At 44.0% G+C, this 21,637-nt stretch overlaps 1 protein-coding gene across 1 annotated transcript; it reads right to left on the minus strand.

Annotated features, from left to right (window-relative positions):
- Positions 1 to 1,673: 1,673 nt before the first annotated feature.
- nherf1a (NHERF family PDZ scaffold protein 1a) lies at positions 1,674 to 21,295 on the minus strand. Its single transcript, XM_032502795.1, has 6 exons — positions 20,532 to 21,295; positions 5,277 to 5,447; positions 3,896 to 4,048; positions 2,526 to 2,603; positions 1,826 to 1,995; positions 1,674 to 1,793 (listed from the first exon to the last, which is right to left on the minus strand). The coding sequence occupies exons 1-5, from the start codon at positions 21,009 to 21,011 to the stop codon at positions 1,840 to 1,842; spliced, it is 1,038 nt and encodes a 345-aa protein (XP_032358686.1). The 5' UTR covers positions 21,012 to 21,295; the 3' UTR covers positions 1,674 to 1,793; positions 1,826 to 1,839.
- Between the last annotated feature and the right edge of the window lie 342 nt (positions 21,296 to 21,637).

Raw genomic sequence — 21,637 nt, forward strand, 5'->3', positions numbered from 1 at the left:
TCAACCTATGTTATAAATAGCCTGTGTATCAACAGTACTTGGAATTATCCATAGCCTGTATATTAACAGTATTTTGGTATTATCCAATACCTTGACAGGCAGACCGTGGGGAGAAAACCATTTAAAAAAAACACGGCCAGTGTTGGTGTAAATACTGTCTGCCGGGGGGCGCAAAGGTATGCACTAAGCTTTAAAGTGCTCATATTATGCTTTTGTCCTTTTTTACCTTTTGTTATATATCTTTTTGTACATGTCATAGGTTTACAAAGTGAAAAAGCCCAAAGTCCAACTGGTCCAAACAGCTCTGTTGTAGTCCAGCCTTCACTTGAAAGACCAACGTTCTAATGCTGCTAGTAGTCCTTACCTAGCTACTGAGCATGTGCAACTCCCAACAAAGATGGAACAGAAGTGAGATGTCTCACTCTGGAGCTAAAACAGAGAGCTCAACACACAGGGTGAAGAGAGGAGCTGCAGCAATAGGCAGTACACACAATCCTATTCTAATATACCTCTAAATAAAATTATGAACCTGAAAATCAGCATAACATGAGCACTTTAATATAAAAATACTGAAGCAGCTTTAAGACGTTTTTTTTACCACGAGGAGGAATTGACTGCTTTCCAAACAGAACAGGTTTCCATTTGAGCCAAAGGTTATAATAATTAAGAATGCTCCTCAGTTTATTCTGATGCAGCTTTCAGCAGAATCATCACTTTCTCTCAACATTCTCTTAAATCATTTTATTTATGTATGTACAGTACATTCATCTATCAAGAGCAACATGAAAAAATAACCTGTAATGTCTAAGAGTCATAAGATGACATTTAGAAACCCTGGAGCGAAAGAGAAGTGGACAGACGTGAAATAGTTTGCAGTAAAGCGTGATTCATGCTTCTGTGGAGGCGCTACGCCGTCGCCTACGTTAGTGGCCTGAGAAGTTTATACTTGTGTGTTGGTGTGTGTCAATCTCTAATTGAGAATAGCAGGGCGGTGTGTGTGTGCGTGTGTGGTGTGTCAGAGCGAGTGAGAGAGTGACGGTGATTATCTTTAGAGTGAGTAGTGACTCTAGAGTCCTAGTGAGAGAAACAAAGTGTGTCCCCTGTTCTTTCTGACCACGGTGGGACATCTGCAGCAGCAGAAGTTAACCCTCTCCTTGATTGTTGTTGTTGGACAACCAGGAAATGAGGGGGGGGGGGGGGGAAATTCAAAGATTCAACGCTACCGTACATTTACAAGCTAGACTTTCTGAGAATGGCCGCATCAGGCTACGGCGTAGGGCCGTAGGATGAATCCGGTTCAGAGACACAGTCCCTTCAACCTTCTGAGACTGACCCACTGCTGACAACACGCGCTCAGGAGACGTATTCAGCGTTGATCCTTCAGAGACTGAGCAGAGAGAAAGGAGAATCTTTCATTCTAGTTGCTGATTGGAGATCTGACATTTGGTCCAAGTGTAGATTTAACATTTTGACTCAATCGGCCAAGAACACATTTTCCCTATGCCCCCATTATTCCTTACATGGTCCTTTTCATTTGAGAAACTGTCATTACAATTTATTCACTCTTTAAAACATTCTTAATATATTAAAATTCATTCCTGTGTGTGACATCAACAATTCTTAAAAACATGAGAAAGGAAAAAGTGGCAAAACTAAATTAAAAAGAACAAAAATCATCAAATAATACTGTTTGAGATGAGTTTAAAATGTTGTAAATGAACATTGTGTCCAGCTAAAACCAAATCCAGGGAGCGGACAAAGGGTGGTAAGACGGTCTGGAAAGACCTGATGATGTGATGATGATGATGATGATGATGATGATGATGATGATGATGATGATTATAGGTTGCTGAACAGTTCGTTCCTCTTGCTCCAGTCCATGGTCGGGGCTTTCTTGGCAGCTCGTTTCTGCCGAGCTTTCTCTTTGGCCTCGGCCAGCGACATGCTCAGAGCCAGGCTGTCAGCTGCAGGGGCCGTCCTCGGGGCCCGCTCCATCTGATCCCAGACAGACAGAGACAGAGAGACAGACAGGAATTACATGCAAGTGTTTCTAAGATTCCCTCTTTGGAGAGAACCAGGCATCTCATATGAGGATTTTTAGACCGTTTTCTTTAATCATCTGTCAACAGAATCCAATCCCCCCCCCCCTTCTCTGTACATTTTCAGGTTCATCACTTTGCTTTGCTTTGTCTTTTAACCATAATTTGGCTTTTGTATTAAACCCTTTTAGTTGTGTCTGGGATTTAGAGAGGCCCAGAAGCGTGCACCTGTCCAGGAGGACTGTCCAGGAGGACTGACCAGGAGGACTGACCAGGAGCTGTTAGGGACATTGGGACTCTACACTTCTCTTGCCCTGGTCACCGTTATTTCTCTGTGTAATGACTTTACACACCGTAAGCTACATTTAGAAAATTCAGGGTTATATTTCTGTATATGTTTGCAGGTTTTTGAGAAATATAAAATAAAATGTACATGTCATGTATCAGTGCATGTCTGAGACAGTGTGTCCCCTGCAGTGACTGTACCTCTGCTGGCAGCGAGGCGGTGGAGGACGCACTGGACGCTGACGAGCTCACTGACACTTTGGGCTTCGCCTGCAGACAGGAAACGCATCACAGCGACTGAGATTAAAGGGTCAGTTAGAAAACATGCTTTATGATAATAGCGAGGCGAGGTTTACTTCATAGGCTGTGATCTGGGTCACATGACAGTTATACAACCAAAAGATGGATCCTGGACTTCAATCACAACTTCAATTTTCCTAATCTTCTCTCCTCTCTCTCTCTCTCTCTCTCTCAGCTGCGGGGTGGGGGGGGGGGGCATATGTTTACAATGTATTTAGGTGAAGGCTATGAGTGTGGGGGGCTGCAGGTAAGAGAACTAGGTTGGTGATGAGGATGGTTGTCCAGTAGGCCTCCCCCCCCCCCCAATATTGTCATTGCTCACATATTAAAGCCGAGGCTCAGTGTCAGTTGAAATATTAACAGTTTCACATTCTTCTTCAGCACTGAGTGACCCGGTCTCGGACTCCCCTCATGCGTGTATGAAATTGGCATCTAATTGGTAAGCAGCTGCTCTTCTAAAAATAACCCCGCGCTCTGTAAGTGGCTTTGGACAGATGCTGCGATATGCAGCACAAGACTCCCTCCGCTCTGAGGATTTAGACACATGTACACACACTACACCACAACAGTACAAATGGCCAATTACTTGCACTAGTGTAACTTAAATCTCCCCCCCCCTCCCTCCATCCATCCATCTGTTTTTCCAAAGCATAAGAACAAACATACATAAAACAACAACAATGAGTAAATATGTCTGATATAATAATACAAGTAGACAGGACACTTTGATATTTTTTCCTCTGTGTGTGTGAATGAGTGATCGTGTTGCTGTGGCTGAGGAGAATCTGCTGCTTGTGCGCGTGTGTGAGCAGCGCTCGTTAGCCATCTCATTAGCATAATCCCAAACTCGCCCTGAGAGCAACACTCATCCAGATTCAGAGACAGCAAAACTTCCATGAAAGGTCAGCCCCAGTCACCAGAGGCCAATCATTGTACCGTGTGTGTGTGGGGTTGTGTGTGGTGGGGGTGTTTTTGAGAAATAGTGATAGGTAGGGGTCTCACCTCTCCTCATGGTGGCTCAGAAGAGGTCTAGGGGAAGAAGCACAAGGGCTCATATCTCCATTTTCTTGATCTTTTCACGTTGTGTGTGTGTGTGTGTGTGTGTGTGTGGTGTGTGTGGTGTGTGTGTGTGTGTGTGTGTGTGTGTGTGTGTGTGTGTGTGTGGTGGTGTGGTTACTCTGTGTGTGTGGGGTTGTGGGAGTGTGGTGTGTGTTGTGTTGTGTGTTGTTGTGTCTGTGTGTGTGTTGTGTGTGTGTGTGTGTGTGTCCCACCGGTGACGTATCCTCCGTGGGCAGGACTCCACATCTCTTAAAGAACTCCTCAGTCTCTGCATCCACCACCAGCAGCGAGGTGGAGTCTCCTCCTGCTTTGATGGCTGCGACAACCTCAGAGTGCTGCAGGCCAATCACTGACAGGCCATTCACCTGGGGGGGGGGGGGGGTAGTAAGGACAGTGATATGGGTTAACACATGCAAAACATACAGTACTGTCATTTAACCAGAACATTCTTTAATGCATTTCCTTTACATCATGGTTAGCCGAGAGCCCACGGGGTTAACCACAGAGCTACAGGGACACCTGTTAAAGACCCCAGCATCATGCTCACATCACCTCCCAGATGGTGGAGCCAATCCACAGGAGGATAGTCCATAGCATCGTAGGATTATACTGTATGGTCCCCTAGTTTGAAGCACGTCGTCGTTTTAGCCGAAGCCCAAAGATTCCTTTCCCAGGGATTTAACAGAGAAGGGAGAAAGTTTGACATGTTGGTGCTCTGAACAGGTTTTAGTCTAAGGTAAGGAGACCAGATCGTTCTGTACCAGTTTGGTATGGTGTTCTCACAGGGCGGGGAATCCAAACACATCCAAACACACTCCCAGCAATGGAACTAATCAAGCATTCAGGGAGATAAGTCATTGAGGAATTTCTGTGGGAGGAAGATCGGGGGGGGGGGGGGGGGGAATGCAATCTCTCAGTCTCACCAACTCCCACAGAGGCATCAACCGGTGGTATGTGACCTCCACAGAACAGAAACCCACCCCCACAACCTCCACCCTGTCCTGGTTAAAGCTTGTATGTGGCATTACATTTATATCATCTCTCTTATATCATGACAAGACACAGATAGCATATACATAAAAAAGGAAATTAATAACATATACATAAAAGGTATAAAAGGCCAAATCTTTACACATCTTATCACATTGTTACAACTTTGTTCCCGTCTAACTCTAACATACTGCCATAATTTCAGGGAGCTACTGGTCTAGGTGGTGTTTGGATGGTTCCTCTTCTTCATCTGTGGCACGAGGCGACATCATTTGTCATCATCATCAGTTTGGAATTCTGACTAAAACCTATTTCAGTTGGAAAGTGTCTGGAATTCTTCACATTGATCTTTCCATTTGGGAAGAAGGTGTGCGCGTGTGGACCTGCCGACGGTTGGAGCAGGCTGGACGTCAGCCCACAGACGCAGTAAGTGGATTAACTCTGCCCGTGCCATGTTCAGCACGGCCAGAAGGCCTGCTCATCCCACACAGCCAGCTGCACTCGTTAAACACTCTTTACACCCCCCCCCCCCCCACACACACACACACACACACACACACACACGAGAGAGAGCAGGACAAAGTGCGTGAGGGCGTTGCTTACCTGGACGATCTTGTCCTGTGGTCGGAGGCCGGCTCTCTGTGCCGGAGAGTCCTGGTCCACAGCTCTGATGAACTGGCCCGGTTTGGTCTTCTCGCTGTGCAGGTTGAAGCCGTAGCCGCTGGTTCCCTTCTTCATGTGGCAGAGCCGCGGCCGCAGCCCACCCCTCTCCTCCTGCACACACACCCCCCCGGGAGGAAACCATCGGGTCATTCAAAAGGTGTAATCAGTAATGTTTGACTGTCTCTCTCTCTGTAAACAATATGTCAATAATACAGTATCATCTGGACAGCTTCATTAATGCGGCTGATTAATGACACAATAACGACACTCAGTCCTGTGTCTGGCAGCGCTGGGTAATGAATTCAATACTTTTAATCATAGACTGAATTGCCTCTAAAGTATCAAGTATTGAAAAATGCCTCGTCATTCAATACGCAATTTCAATCCCTTAGGAGTAAATCTCATCAGCGTCAGTGAGCCAATCAGCACGCAGCATGCGTCTACCAAGATCTAATGTCTGTGATTGGCTGTCTAACGTTGCCTGTCGTAGAGACACGCAGGACAAACTCGACGCTACAGAGACGGCTCACGTGCAACAAGCTGAAATACATAAATTGGTATCAAAACAAGTAGCGTTTAGGAACCGGTATCGAGGTCACGGTATTGTTGTGGAAATTAATTATCACTCCAAGAGCCCTGAAATATCTTTGGAAACCCATCTCCACATGTTAGGAATGACAGAAACCCCAATTATTGAGATTATATCACAGCTAAGGAGTGTTGTTCAGCCCGCAGTCGAGACAGTCAAAAGTCAATATTAGACATACCAAATCATAGTGATGAAATATTACAAATTTGGACCTGGAAAGTAGATTGTAGTTATGACTTAGTATGTTATAACTTTCCACTTATATCATAATTTTGCCTTGAGAAGTTAGATTTTTGATTTACAATCTCATAACTTCCTTCAAGTCAAAGTGTGGACTAAGTGTGTCATAATTGCATAACACTGTTTTGATTTACCATGATGATTTTTCTCATTTCTAACCTTTATTCCAGGTCTCTTTTCCTGGTCTAGTTTCCCTTTAGGTTTTACAGGAAGCTCTAGTTGGCCACATGTGTACATCTTCCAATCATTCTTTTGCCTTTATCAGATATGGAGATTAAATTGCTAAGAAAAAGGTTGATATTGTAATATAGACAGAACGCTGACTGTGACATTTCCAAATATAACAGCTGATAGCTGTCATATGTAAATCTCAGTTACTAATGAAGCAATGGGTTGGATATGCTAGAGTGAAGAGAGATCAATAACCAGGATGGGACAGACCGTGTAATGGCGGCTTTCAGCTAGTGCAACAATCACTTTCAGAGCAATTACTGCAGTCCACTTCCATGTGTCTTACGTCCGTCCACATCAATACAATCGTTACATGGTTGTTCTGAACAACAAGGTATGTACGTCACGTAACTTCCCTATTTACATACTGTGCGCATGGCGCTTCTCTAGCCAAATGAACATGAAGTCAGAGTCAGACCTACAGCTGGACACCAGGTCATAAACATGCAGGCAGAACAGTCTATTGTTATGAGTATAACGATTATTCTGCACATTGCGCCGTGTTTCTGCTATATATATATCCTATTGCACCTGTGCATAAGGATTTTGTGTAAAATGAGTGGTTGACATTTAGCCCCCATATTCTGCTCATTATCAGGTTCATAATTGTATTTTGAGGTTGTACCAGAATAGGTTTCCATGGTTTCATTTTCTAAAAATCACTAAACAAGTGTGCACTTCTTTTGGAGATTATGGTGAACTAGTGTGTGTTAAAGCAGTGTTTAGCCATTGAGAACGAGCTAGCATGCTACGGTTAGCCCCCTGAAATGACTGAGGACCCCCTGTTGAAGATCACTGCCTTAGACAGATGCTAATAAAACAGATTTTACAATATACTACAGCTGACTTCCTCTCCTAGCGGACTCTAGTAGCAGGTCTCTGTTGCAGAGGCTAATCCTGCGGAGTGTCTAATCCCATGTGGGGGGGGGGGGGGGGGGGGGGAGAGGACCTCTATATGCATTTAACATAAGAGCACGTACGTCATCATAGGCTACGTCTGCATTACTGGACTCCTGGAAATCATTGTTGAATACAAAAGGTGTCAGCTCCATAAAAAAGGTATTATTTTCCAATATATCAATATAGATGTCAATATCAAAATCTTTCCAAGTGTTGTTGCAGCCAACAGTACTGTGAACATGGATGATCAAGATAATTAGTCAGTGTCACAATTCTGTCCCTAATTTAACTCAACATTTTAAATATGGTCCTGATAATTAGAGTCTCGTGATTTAGTCTCAATTTTGATTTAATTTGTCTTTACTATCGTTTCATTTATTTTTACTTCTCCACTTGGTGTAAACAGGCTTCCATATCCATGTGACCATGTGTAATCATGTGGCAGTAACAGGCGTGAAGATCTGACACTGATAACAACTGTTCCCCACCCACCTGTTGCACTTCCATCATCTGATGAAACCACAGCTATCTACAACATCGTCAGCTATCAGCTGCTATCTGCAAGTTATTCTCCGCCAAGTGACCATTTAGGATCCGGCCCTGCCACCTCAGCATTCACTCTTCTCCACTCAGTGTGGATTAGGCATTGATGCAAGGGTTGGGACAAAGTCAGGCTGGTTGATGATTGCTGGAACATTCAGGCCAAGTCAGCGTGTTGTTGGATGGACGTAAGGTGAGGCGACAGTCAAGTTCAACCTTTGGATGGAATCACATTTATGACACAGTCCACCTAACCATCGGCTATAAATGAAGATGATATGGATCAACAGATTAGGTGCATAGTACACTGCTGGAAAGCTGTACACTATAATCTCATGTTGAGAGCAGAGTCATAGGCTGGGCCAGGAGAAAGAGATCCGCATTGTCCTGCAAGGCCGCAGCAATCATGTTTTTATGTAATCTGTGGCATTTGCTGTGCAGAAGTCTTTTTTCCCCCCCCATGAACTTTATGGCAGGTTGCACCCAAATATGTAATCAATGAAGCAGCAAAAATTTATCAATCCATCCATCTATAAACTGTAGCTGTATGCTATACTACTGTATGCTGATTTCAATTCCAGCATCGAAAAGGGGAGTTCAGACAACAGTGGATCTGAAAAACAGTTTAAAGCTCGGCTACTGATGGGTAAGTGAACCAGTCACGTAAAGTAAGCCAGCGTCATATAATCCGTTTACTGCACCATAGGGGGGACGGGAATCTGCCTGTGGCACAGGAGGTAGTCTGGCTTAGCCAGACCTTACTCCCCAGCACTGCGTAGGAAGGTCTGGCTAGTCCACTCTACATTCCAGGATAGAAGAAAAACCTGCTCTGGTTTATTGGCATTTCTTTAAACCAATCACAATCATCTTGAGCGGGGCTAAACCCCGGAAATAATGACGGCGCCTCTGCTAAATAGTCTCAGGAAGGAAGATGTTCTGGTGGAACATGTGTACGTTCAGAAGTAGTTTTAGTCGTCAATAGAAAACTCTGATTGGACAGATAGTCTAGCTAGCTGTCTGGATTTACCCTGCAGAGATCTGAGGACCAGGTAACCATAGTCCTCAGATTGGACAGATAGTCTAGCTAGCTGTCTGGATTTACCCTGCAGAGATCTGAGGACCAGGTAACCATAGTCCTCAGAAATCCACCAGAGGTTAGAACGCTAACACAAAAAAAGAGGAAGGGGACGGACATCAGGCCAACTATAATAATATGGTACCCTAATGATCCCTGCAGACACATTAGTAGCAGTCACACATACCAGTTCTTAGAGGTATGCTGTGCCTGTCAAACACATACTGTTGGGAAGTGTTATCTAGTGGAACATACCATATCTATGTGTCAACCAATACCAAACCAACCAACCAACCATCCATCCATCCATCCATCCATCCATCCAGCTGTCCGTCCGTCCTTTAGCGACCGAACAGTATGCATGTTATATTGGAGGTTGGGTGGCTCGGGGGTAAGATGACACTAAAATCCCTTTGAAAAGGTGGGCCGTGTAGAGCTGGGCAGTATGAAGAAAAACAAATATCACAATATTTTTTACCAAATACCTCAATGTTGATGTTGCGCTGATATAGAGGGGTTGACTCTTGGTGATAAATGGTCATCAGTAATGTGGATCCTATGACTATGTGGGTAAAGGCAAATAACAGAACAGCTGGTATCAGTCTGGAATGTTCAGGATATCACTTTACTGTAATATAGCCTTTAAAACACTTGTGTCATCACAATATGACGATATCTAAAATTTAAGACGATGTCTAGTCTCATACAGTATATCCATATCGATATAATATTGATATATTGCCCAGCCCAAGTGCCACTGTACTGCAAAAAGGAACCACTACACCACCAAAAGTGAATTAATCTGAAAATAGTCCCCAGCAAATGCTAACATTCTTCCAGTTTGAGCAACAGCTGCTAAAACCAACTGGGATCCGCCTTGTTGGAAAAATAATCTATATATTTGTGAATCCTTTCCAAAGATGTAAGTCTTCAGTAGGAACCAATCAGTTTGGGTCTGAGGGCTGCAGACATGACGGGAAGTCTAAAGGTTATGAGAGATGGAGAAACCCATTTTTGGTTGGGGTCTTTTGGCATTAATTAAAAATAAGAAAACTAGAGAACACCAGCCTTTTCCTTTAACCTTTGCCCGGGACTAACAGACTACGCTCACTCCGGTAGCCACAGGGCTGATAGCTAACTCACACATGCAGCCACCTTCCTGGCGAGTCCTTGCGACTGACACCGCTCCACAGCTGTCCGGCCAGACCCCAGCCCATCCACCTGCAGCTGTGTGTCTGCTTGCCACGCTCTGTAGTGTAGGACGACGATTTAACCCATGTGTCACGTAGCTCTGCACTGTGAACACCGTGCAACAGAGAGCCAGGAACTTAGCTTGGGCAAACTTGCCTTATCTAGCAGTTAAGAAATAGATTGTATAGCCTTTTTTACGATTTATTTTTACTTTTTATTTTTGTTAGAATAATATATTTTTTAACTATTTAACTTATAGCGTTAATCATTTAGAATTCACTAGAGGCAGCAGGCAGCCATTGTAACCATTCCCTAAGCCTGTTGAGTGTCAGAGGTTAATGGTTTTACAGCATGCTGTAGTTAAACATCAGATCCTGTGCTCTAACCTGGTGTCACATAATGAGGGCGGCCTTGTCGAGAGGACCTTGAACCGCGGGTAAAACCCTGAACAGTATGTGATATGAAGCCTTTATGACTATCTCGGAGCATAATTCCACAGGGAGAAACAGCTATATCTCAAACATGTTGTACATTTTAGTGTGGGAGGGTGCCATGTGCAGCACCTCTCACATCAGCCTCCTGAAACCATCCAGTCAAAGAGTCCGGGGACTGCTACCGTCCCACTCAAAAGCAAGAAGTTGTGCAATGAACGGTTCGTCGCTGAATTTAACAGAACTTAAAGTCGGAGCTCATTCTTAAAGCCTTGTGAAAAAAGTCTTTATTTCATTAAGTCAAGATCTTGTACCTCCTCTATCAGCTACATTGGCCGCTTGAGCAGTTTTCCCATTTATCAATGTTTGTTCTTTGGTAAGAACAGAATGTACGCACACTCAAGAGATTGGAGACATTTGGATGCTGATGTTTGTCAAATAATTGGTTCCTGTGCTTTCACTTTACAGCCGTATGCTATTATAGGATTTAAATTGAAATAGTATTTTCATTATTTAATATTTAATATGTTTTTTGTATGATTTAAAAAAGAATTATGGTCTTCTCAGTAAAGTAAAATACAACACTAACACTTCATGTGACATTAAAAGTGCTCTAAGCGATGTCATGCGTTTTTTTAGGTTTTTTTGAGCAATTTAGTCTTTACCTGTGTGTTGCAGCAGTAAATACATGATGCTGAGGAACGCAGTGAGTTGTGTTTTGGTGTGTGAGGCCCATACTGTTGAGCCTTACCCTGACTGTGGGCTCGCCTCACAGTAAACATGGGAACATTTAGCTTGGTCTTTATTGCTGGAGGAAGTTGTTAGCTTACATAATCAACACAAACTACACAGAGCCGCTGCCACATGTAGCAGTATGCCTCTCATGAACTGGCTGAGAGAAAACAAACAATGTCACTTCAGCACTGTAGCAACTCGCTACAAGCACAGGAAGTGGTTTTCTCATTGGTTCCACCCCAACAGCTAACAACTCGTCTGCTGACAGAGGAACCTGTGTGGTGTGTGTGTGTGTGTGTGTGTGTGTGTGTGTGTGTGTGTGTGTGTGTGTGTGTGTGTGTGTGTGTGTTGTGTGTGTGTGTGTGTGTTGTGTGTGTGTGTGTGTGTGTGTGTGTACCGAACAAGTGGCCTCTACTAACAAAATCTGCCACCCGTACCACTCAGGCCTCTGATCATGGGTGTCTTTAGAGACATGAATTAGCACTATACCCCAGAAATGATCTTTTCCCCAGAGAAACCAAGGAGAGTGCTCTGATGTCAAATCAAGCTCAGTGGAGTGTCACAGGCAAAAGGCACCCAGCTAAAAGATAGTGAAGAATTATTTACATTTCTTTTGGGGGTGGGGGGTGGAGGGCAGACCTGGGTAAACAGTGGATGAATGGATGTTGTTGTTTTTACTTATCGGTTTTTATCTTGCAGTATTTTTTTCTTATTTAGCTTCAGTGTTTATCAGACACCAAACTGTATTAAAAACACTAAATTTGCCAAGATGTTTGACAAAGATTATCTGTCAGAACTGTTCCCCACACCCCTCGCCCTCGTCTCTATGCATATAATCATCTCCATGAGTTTGGTCGTGCTGTATTCTTAATAAAGCAGCTGCTGAGCCCAGAGCTTGATGTGTATATATGTAACTTAGCATAAATGCATTCGGAGTTTGAGAGGAGGAGAGACTTTGCTTGCACCAAATGTAATTATAATCCCCGTTTAATCTTGACGGATCGGCAGCCTGTCATTGGACAGCTTAACTTCACGGTCAACATGATCACAGCAGGGATGTCCAGTCTCCTGTCATCTCTGCGTCCCAAGCCTCCCTCGGTTAACTTTAAGTGGAAAATACTGAAAACTGAATGAATGAATACATGTTCTCTATTACCCAGCATAAAAGGACTGTCAGGGAAGCTTATGCAACCACCAGGCTATTTTGTATCTGCGTATCTGTGTGTGTGTGTGTTCATTTAGACTATGGCACAACAGTGGAGCAGTGAGGATTTCAGTCACATAATGCCAACAGCTCTTTTATGGAGTTTGTTTTTGGATGGCAGCCCAAATACAGAACCATCGGATGGAAAGATGCTCCCGCAGGCAATGGCATCAAGATTTGGTCTGAGTGAAAAAAATGGATTGTTTTTCTCACTTCTGTTCATAAGAAACTCCACTTTGGAGGTAACTATATTACACACACTGTAAATGTTAGCTACTGTAAGTAAAATATTAATGGTTCTGATGTTGGGAATTAACGACACATTCTCCAATGTTTTTGTCACTTAAGAAGACAGCAGTGTTGTCATTTTCTATCTTTGGTGAATTGACCGCAGGCAAGGAGAGACCAATCAGAGGGTTATAAGGACATCACGTGTTTGAGTCTTATTGGCTGACAGGTCCGTCAGTTCTTTAACTGATGGGGTTACTATGTCAAACGTTAGCTAGCTCAAGCAATCAGACTGAAACACACACACACACACACACACACACACACACACACACACCACACACACACACACACACCACCACACCAAACACACACACACACACACCACCACACACACACACACACACACACCACACACACACACACACACACACACACACCACACACACCACACACACACACAGGAACCGAGCTGAGGAAACGCTTTCATAAGTGAGGAAACACCAGAGGCAAGATACTTAAAAACCAACATGAGAGCCTCACAGCAGTGATGCACAATTCAACCCACCCACCCCAAGTCATCAGTAACTTACAAAAGACACTGCAAAACAAGAGCTGTCTTAAATGTGTCGAGTGCTTCACCGCTAAAATACTCTATTTATCTCTCATTTTTCATCGCCATTTTATCACCATTGACTACATGCAGTCCTTATTCCACCTGCTCACCTTAGCTCACCTGTGAGACCATATGAGCCGGGCGATTTACTGCACGTCTGCCCCTGGCTCTTTAAATGTCTAAGAAATGTTAATAACTGCATAATACAGGTTTCATTAACCCAAAAAAAAGGCATGGTCTTGATTTGTCCAACTTACAGTCCAAAACAAGATCTTCAATTTACTAGAATATTAAACAGAACAGCAGCTCATCTGAAAGGCTGGAACCAGCATATGTTTGGTAGTTTGGCTTGAAACAGGACTTAAATGGGTATTGTATGTACATTCACTGTTTTAGAAAGAGACACAATATTATACTGATTGGTTGCAACTTTTGAAGTAAAGAAGTCCATGCAGGTGCAGAATCAAACCTGTCTCGAATCTATTGCGGTTATAATTAATCTACAGACATCCTGACAATGGAATAAATGTTAGCAACTGCGGGTACATTGAGTAACATGACAGTAATCTTGATTTATAGCATTCACTTCTTATATCAATAAAGTGCCAGAATAATTGTTCTTTCCCAGGCTTATATGAGCTGAGAGATAAGAGCTGCTGTAAACAGTGAAGGAGAGAGCTGCCTGACGGCCTTCATTTGAGTCGGAGGTCCAAAGTCTTGGGATATTCTGTCCCTGCAAACAGGGAGTGGAAGCACGACGCACCCAGTGCAGGGCAAACAGAGTCCGTATGCTCGCCCAGTGGTAACCAATGGATTGTCAGGAGTTTAAATGCATCAACTAGGGCTGCAGGGTATTGAAGATTGATAGATTGCAATATGAAAAAGGACACATTTTTACAAGAAGACATAAATATAGTAGCTCTATTTGGAAATAAATCATTCTCGACTACTGGGGTGATTTTGTTGGGGAGTGCATCTGCATAGAAAATAATATGCTTTTCTTATGTGAACCATTCTTTGTTGAACTTCAATGCTTAGAGAGGGAAACAAGGTCTTTAAATACATGGCTGACTGACATGACACCATTGTGTTCATATAATACTATCAATCCAAGATAAAGTCTATGATATTAATAATGTATGCACGTTGCTTCCTCTAAATGTCAGGCTGTGGTCGACTAGCCAGGCCTGCTTTGTTTGTTTGATAAAGTGATATCATTGATTGTGATTGGGGGTTGGCCGTGCATGCAGAGCCTGCATGTCACGCACTAGCAACAAACTGTGTATCCAAGAAGACGTAAACCAGTGAGAATGGCGTTCTATCAGACACGGACTGCTGTTGTAGATTAGTGTTATGTCTCCAGCTTCACGGCTCCCGACCATAACGTTAGTTGGGACAGCCGCCTTGATTCTGAAGGCTAACTATATCAGCTTTAGCCTGGCTGGGAGCCTCTGGGTGTAAAATGGCCGGGAGAAGACACTGTGTCCGCGGCAGCTGCTGCTTACGCTACTTTCCTACACACAGAGAGCCTCACCTCCCATAACTAGTCCTGTCGGACACATGGCTACCTGTCAAAGACTCGGCCGCTTACAATCACGGAAAAGGAGAGCGGTGACAGTATACTTTTTTATTATGCAGCAAAAAAAGTTGTAGCGTTAACATCGCTCATGCTGCGATGCTACTATCGCTCCTGGGCACATGGCGATGTAGATGATAAAACTAAATATCGTGCAGCCCTAGCATCAACCTTATTTTGATCAAGAACCTCCTTAAAACCTTGCGTCAACACTTTTAACGCTAGGGCTCAAAAACCTTTGATACCGGTACCTGAAACTTTTAAGTAACATTTCACGTTACAGCACAAATCTTTTGCATGCATGCTAACTGGCTCACTGCTGCTGGTGAGATTTAGTCCTTGATTGAAACTGGGTGTTGAGTGACGAGGCATTTTTCGATACTTTAATTCAGTCGGTGCAAAAAGTATTGAACTCGTTACCTAGTCCTATTTAACACACATTCATTTAAGGTCCTATTATTTCATCATGCGTTTGACATTTTGTACAGATAAACTGCCGTTTCATCCTGAGGCCAGCCCCCTCTGGCCCACCCCCACACACTCTCCCCCAGCCCTACTGACACAGTGTTAAGTGAGGGTGTAGGTATTTCAGGGTCAGCATGGCCTCCTTGTTGAGGCGTGAGAGTCCTCTCTCCTTTCCTCCCTGGCCCACAAGCCTTTCTCCTCATGCAAAGACTGTGGACAAAGCCTCTTTCTGCTGCTGGGATCTCTATGGTGACCAGAAGAAGGCCCTGGTGTGGTGGAGCGCTGAGTTGCCGGAGGCCAGGATGTTACTATAATATGATGACATGCTCATTCAGTTCATGCTTTCATCTTCCAGGGAAAAAAGCGATCTCTAACGTATTAAAGACCCCAGTCTTTGCCAAGACCACGAGGATTTTGTTTAATTTAGTGTGAAACGTTTGCTGACTGAGCCCTGGTGAGCAATACCAAGTCTCAAAGACAATCACTAGAAAGGAGCTACTGTTTGTAGGGTTAGGTACCTCTAAAGTATTGAGTAACAGACACTTTCAATTCCTTTTTTGCATGTGACGTCATGCTCTACTCGCGCGAACTATGAACGCCATGACGGACGGCGGAAGAGCTGGGCTGTAGACGGACGGCAAGCTAAACACGTACTGCTCTTTCATATAATAAAATGGTATTTCTTGTTGTGCAGTGGGCTGTGCCAATAGACAGGGTAAAGCCAATATATATATATATAATATATATATATATATATATATATATTATATATATTTTTTTTTTTTATTGGAAACCGTTTGATGGGGAGAAGGCAGCGCCGCGGTCTCTCCCCTTTTCCATGTATACCCCCCCACCCCTTCAGTCCGTTTATATTGTCCGACTAAAGTTAATTTAAATGCTTTGTGGCGTCAATATGTTATTGTTTACTGCTGCAGTGACACCATAAATGTCCTTGAATATGTCCGTGAATACATCTTAATTACTATGCTGTGTCGAACTGGTCAAATATTAACAGGCTACAGCGAATACAATCCCAGATAAAAAGATGGTTAGATATTACAATTATGAGTTACTACTGATCATATACACTCCGTGATTTACTGCATAGATTAACGTATGATTGATAACTGATGATTAATGACTGCACTTCCCAGAGCTGGGATGCGTTCAGGGATCAATTAGCAAGTTGCATTGGCACCCCCAGTGTAGGTGGGTAGCCACGACCGGCCATGTCTTCTAAAAACATAGGCCACGTGTTATATAAATCTTTACTCAAGTAAAGACTATATGTTAATACAAAATAAACCCTAGAGTGATGTCCTTATGAGGTACCTCCCCCCGCCGTTAGCGTAGCATCGCGTACCTGAAACCCAGCCAGCTACAAAGAACTGGTAGCATCCAGACTTTTAAAAGCAGATCAGCCCCAGTGTCTGGGTAGACCCCGTTTACCCCATAGTGGGACAGATCGTGTGGACTGAAGTGGGGCAGACTGAAAACAGAGGGAGGAAGAAGGTACAGGTCGGAAACCATCCTGCTATCTCTAACTTCTCCAAATACCGCTCTTTGTGAGCAGCTACCAGACTGCTCGTCACCGCCATCACTGCAAAAAAACAATGGCCTGCACGTGTGCACGGCCATGTTGGGTTTAAGGACGTGGACTCAGTCCTTCTAACGACGTGGACTCAGTCCTTCTAACGACGTGGACTCAGTCCTAACGACGTGGACTCAGTCCTAACGACGTGGACTCAGTCCTTCTAACGACGTGGACTCAGTCCTTCTAACGACGTGGACTCAGTCCTTCTGACGACGTGGACTCAGTCCTAACGACGTGGACTCAGTCCTAACGACGTGGACTCAGTCCTAACGACGTGGACTCAGTCCTAACGACGTGGACTCAGTCCTAACGACGTGGACTCAGTCCTAACGACGTGGACTCAGTCCTTCTGACGACGTGGTTACGTCAGTGACCAACAAAAACCTGGTCTAAAGTCAATAACACAGCATTTCATTGTTTTTTTAACATTGAATTAATAAAATCCTCCTAGCCTCGTGCACAGTGCGCACACATTATTGTTACACACACAAAAGATCACAAGTAAAAATATTACAGTGCCACTCAGTTATCATACTAGGACCAAGTGCATGCACCAAGGTCCAAACGCAGCTGGCTTGACTGATTGCATGTTCCACCCAGAACACACCTCTTATTAATGAAGACAGGAAGTACAATCCTTTAGAACCATGCGTCTGGCGCACCGACTCTTTTTTATGTGGTCAAACCAACAAAAGTGGATTTGGACTCGCCCAAAACACACCTGTGCCATGCGCTTAGATCCTTATAATAGGGTGGGTTGTTTTAACCACATCTACACATCACGTCCAGCAAACCTGATGTAGAACAATGAGGGCAAAACGGCATCATCCAGTCTGTTTTAACTGAATATTCTCTGGTCTAGCTCAGCTAAAAACACACTGTCAGCCCGTTGGTGTGTCGGTCACTACCAGTGTGTAACCCGCTCCGCTACCAACAACGTTACCTTCACAGCTGTTCACACACTCGACTGTCCCGCTGTTACAGGCGTAAAATAACCACAGACGCTCGCGTTGTTTACCACTGCCGTTCATGGTGGTGCGCTGCTGTAGAATGAATACAGGGGAAACTATAGATATTTAGTTTTGTTCTAGGCATTAAAAAAGATTTTTCTGGCCCGGTCTAAAAATAACCAAGCATCCTATTATTTTGGTACGCCCCAAATAAAAACCATTTCCTATTCTCAGAGCTCCACACACATAAACACCTCCACAATTAGGCAATTTTAAATCAGGGCACAGACTTTGCACTGGCTAAAACAGTTACATAGCCTACAAAATCTTGCCATGCTTTTGCCATGAATACCCTCACAAAAGTATTTTTACAACACAAGAGCCTGTTCTTTCAAAGTGGTGGGATTATGCTAATCCAAGGAAAGAAACATGTAGTTCAAATGCTAAAATAACTCAAATGCTGATGTAGTGGAAGGTCTCCGTCCCAGTCAGGGCGTCCGATCACTGGTATTGATCCTAGTTGAGCGCTTTGTGTGAGTAGCATCAAAGTTCATTCAGAAAATCGGAAATTGTGGTGCACCTAGACCTGTAACAATTATTAGATAATTGTCTAATTGTCAATATTCTTACTTAATCACTGCTTCTTTTTTTAACAACAATTCATTGCTAACATTAGCGAAGGTTTCAAGGCGTATGACTGTTGATGGTAATTATTGATTGTGTTTAGATATTATTGGTCGGACTGTTGAGCCAAAGCTATGCTAGTTGTTGGCACTTGACCCTCCCTGTTCACAGTCATAGCAACCCAAATGACAGGGGGGGGGGGGGGGTGTACAGTTACAAACTATGTTTAATGATAATAGAGAGGTGTGGTTTACTTCATAGACTGTGTACCTGTGTTGTTACATTATCTGGGTCACATGACAGTGACATAACCAAAAGATGGATCCTGGGGTTCATTCCCAACTTAGTGTAAATAATTCTGGCCTGTCTGGCTGAGAGGCCTCGATGTGACTCAGCCTCTGGTCCGACAAGTCAGACCTGAAGCAGAGACACTGACAGGCATTACTGTGACAAAGACTCCTGTTCCTCAAGAATGATAGAGGCCTGGAACATTTCCCTGTGCTGTGTCACCTCTCCGTCTTAGCTCATAGCCTCACCGGCACAGTGAGTAGCTACTTAATAGTAGAAATGTTCAATTTTTATCCTTTTTGATACAGATCCCTATACCTGAATTTGCTAATTGGCCGATAGCGAGCAACCATCTGATACCAGTAAAAAACAGCTGTATGCAACTAACGCTGTATGGATGCGTTATGATTTCTATTGTTGTTGTATGGCCGCGCTCAGGTTAAACCCTGTGTAAAACATGAATGCCATACGACTTTCTTTTATTAACTACTTCAACAGTTAGACGTAACAAACAGATAAATCTGGGAATGAAGCTCGGACTAATGGAACAATCTCAGCTAGCACCGCACATTCACACATTTTTATATTTGTTTCTATTTCTGTATCTATTGCTTATGTCATATTAACGTTAAATGTCTGTTTGTATGCACCATTCAGGCAGATTCCACGTAAGCGGATCTTACTGTGGCAATAAACCCTATTCTCATTTTGGACACTTGTTTGCCCGTGCATCAACACATGATAAATTACCTGAAATCAGTTAGAGGCAGTACAGCACAACTATGTCACATAATAACCTTTGCAGCTCAGAGGCAGGGCTGGCCTCAGATCAGATAACAAGATATAAATACGGGACACGGCCTTTTGGCTGATGATTTGGAAATGTTGTTTTTTAGGATTTTTGCATGAATGTAAAAAATATTTCTTTATGTGTCACTTGATGAATTAGCCAAACAATGACATTTCTGTCTGGATAGTGTGTCAACAACACTGTTCCTCAACTAAGAAACTGGATCAAATTTGAAAGTGACGCAACATAAAAGTAAGTGGACCTTGAGTCGAGGCCGAGGGGGTTCAGTACTGTAACACTGATCCAAAGGCCAAGAAGAAATGTCCAGGATTACATTACTTATCTGATTTCCACAAATGTTACAGCAATATGATGCTGCGTGGCTGCTACACAGTGATGTGCTGATACAAGATCACATGATTGAAGATTATATTCAAGGGCCCAGTCCTATTCACAGGTCCAGAGGTTAGCAGCTGGAGAAGTCTTAGAAACGATTCATCAAAGTCTAAAAGCGTAAACTAATTTAGAACTACTACAAAGAACTACTATTTTTTGGACTGTTATTGCCACTCTTCATTCTAACCCCAACCGGTCGTCGGACACCGCCTACCAAGAGCCTGGGTCTGGGTCTGGGTCTGTCCCAGGTTTCTGCCTAAAAGGAAGTTTTTCCTCTCCACTGTGGCCCTGTTGCTGCTCTGGAGGAAACTACTAGAACTGTTGGGTCCTTGTAAATTCTGGAGTGTGGTCTAGACCTGCTCTATCTGTAAAGGGTCTCCAGATAACTCTTGTTATGAATTGATACTTTAAATAAAATTTAATTGAATCCATTTAGTCAGCATTGGCGTTTGCCTCATGTGTAATAACAGAATTGAGTTCTACGTCCGGGATCCACTACGTGGGGTGTGCAGTGAGGAGTGCTTTGCTCTACCTTGGTGCTGGAGCTGACACTCAGCCTCCCCGACCTGTCCGAGCTCTCCGAGGAAGCATCCCCGTTCTCAGGCGGGACAGGGCTGGACCCCCTCGGGGTGCCGTTGCTCTTTGAGTCCCCGCGGTCAGAGTCGCTGTCCCCCCCGGGCAGGGGAATCCCCTCCGTGACGAACTCTTTCCGGCACTGCAGGTTGTGTTTCTTGAGCAGCTCCGCCGTCTCGCCGTCCACCACGATAACCTCCAGAGCCCCGGTTGTGGAACGTATCCTGGCGACCACTTGCTGATGGCTCTCGCCCTCCACGCTCTCTCCATTCACGAACACCAGGCGGTCGCCCGCCAGAAGCCCGGCCGCGGAGGCGGGAGTGTCGGGCTCCACGAGCCTGATAAACTGCCCGGTCTTGCCCTTCTCCCCGTGCAGGTGGAACCCGTAGCCGCTGGGTCCTTTCTCCAGTACACACAGCCTGGGTCGGAGGTTTGACATCTTGTTACCCTTCTAACCGACTAAAACTTTTCTACTCACTTTTCTGAACCACTTGAGAGGCTGGAAACAGGGAGCCACAAAACTACTGACACCTGTTGGGCCAACTGACTTCGCTCGAGCTCCACTTCCGCTGAACTGAGTCCCAGTGAACTTTCCCCTGCTGGTGTTGCGTTTTCAGCGCGCCGCCCGGTCTCGGATCCTCCCCCTACGACCTGCTGCTGTGTTGCAATCTTCTCTTTCACCTCCAATCCGACCGCGTCCCGTGCTCGCTGCTCACCGGAGGTACTGACAAACAACACAAAGCTGCCATCGGCTTTTCAAAATAAAAGCTCGTACTGTTCAGACTGCCGTAACGGGTTAATAACGCCTCTTCCTCAAATCTAAACTACAAAGTACAATGTAACGTCATAGAGAATTGGTCTTAACCCTTGTGTTGTGTTCCCGTCAAATCTGAATATTAACACTTTTGTTGATGCTTTTTATCGATGTTTTTAACTCTTCTTTTCCTACTTTTCCCTTGTTTTTTCAACACATGACGACTATTTTTTTCAGATTTCACTATTGGTAACTAATTATAACATTAGTTTTACATTATTTTTTGGGGATTTATGGCGTAAACTCATTTA

The sequence above is a fragment of the Etheostoma spectabile genome, chromosome 21 (genome assembly GCF_008692095.1).
Source record: "Etheostoma spectabile isolate EspeVRDwgs_2016 chromosome 21, UIUC_Espe_1.0, whole genome shotgun sequence".
Classification (NCBI taxonomy): Eukaryota; Metazoa; Chordata; class Actinopteri; order Perciformes; family Percidae; genus Etheostoma; species Etheostoma spectabile.

What these genes read in the sequence shown, in the direction of transcription:
- nherf1a (XM_032502795.1), bottom strand. Translation starts at nt 21,011, where the DNA reads ATGTCAAACCTCCGACCCAGGCTGTGTGTACTGGAGAAAGGACCCAGC. An exon ending in GTGTCAGCTCCAGCACCAAG is followed by an intron (nt 5,448 to 20,531) that starts GTAGAGCAAAGC and finishes GTGTGTGTGCAG; the next exon opens with GAGGAGAGGGGTGGGCTGCG. An exon ending in CCGCCTCGCTGCCAGCAGAG is followed by an intron (nt 1,996 to 2,525) that starts GTACAGTCACTG and finishes GTCTGGGATCAG; the next exon opens with ATGGAGCGGGCCCCGAGGAC.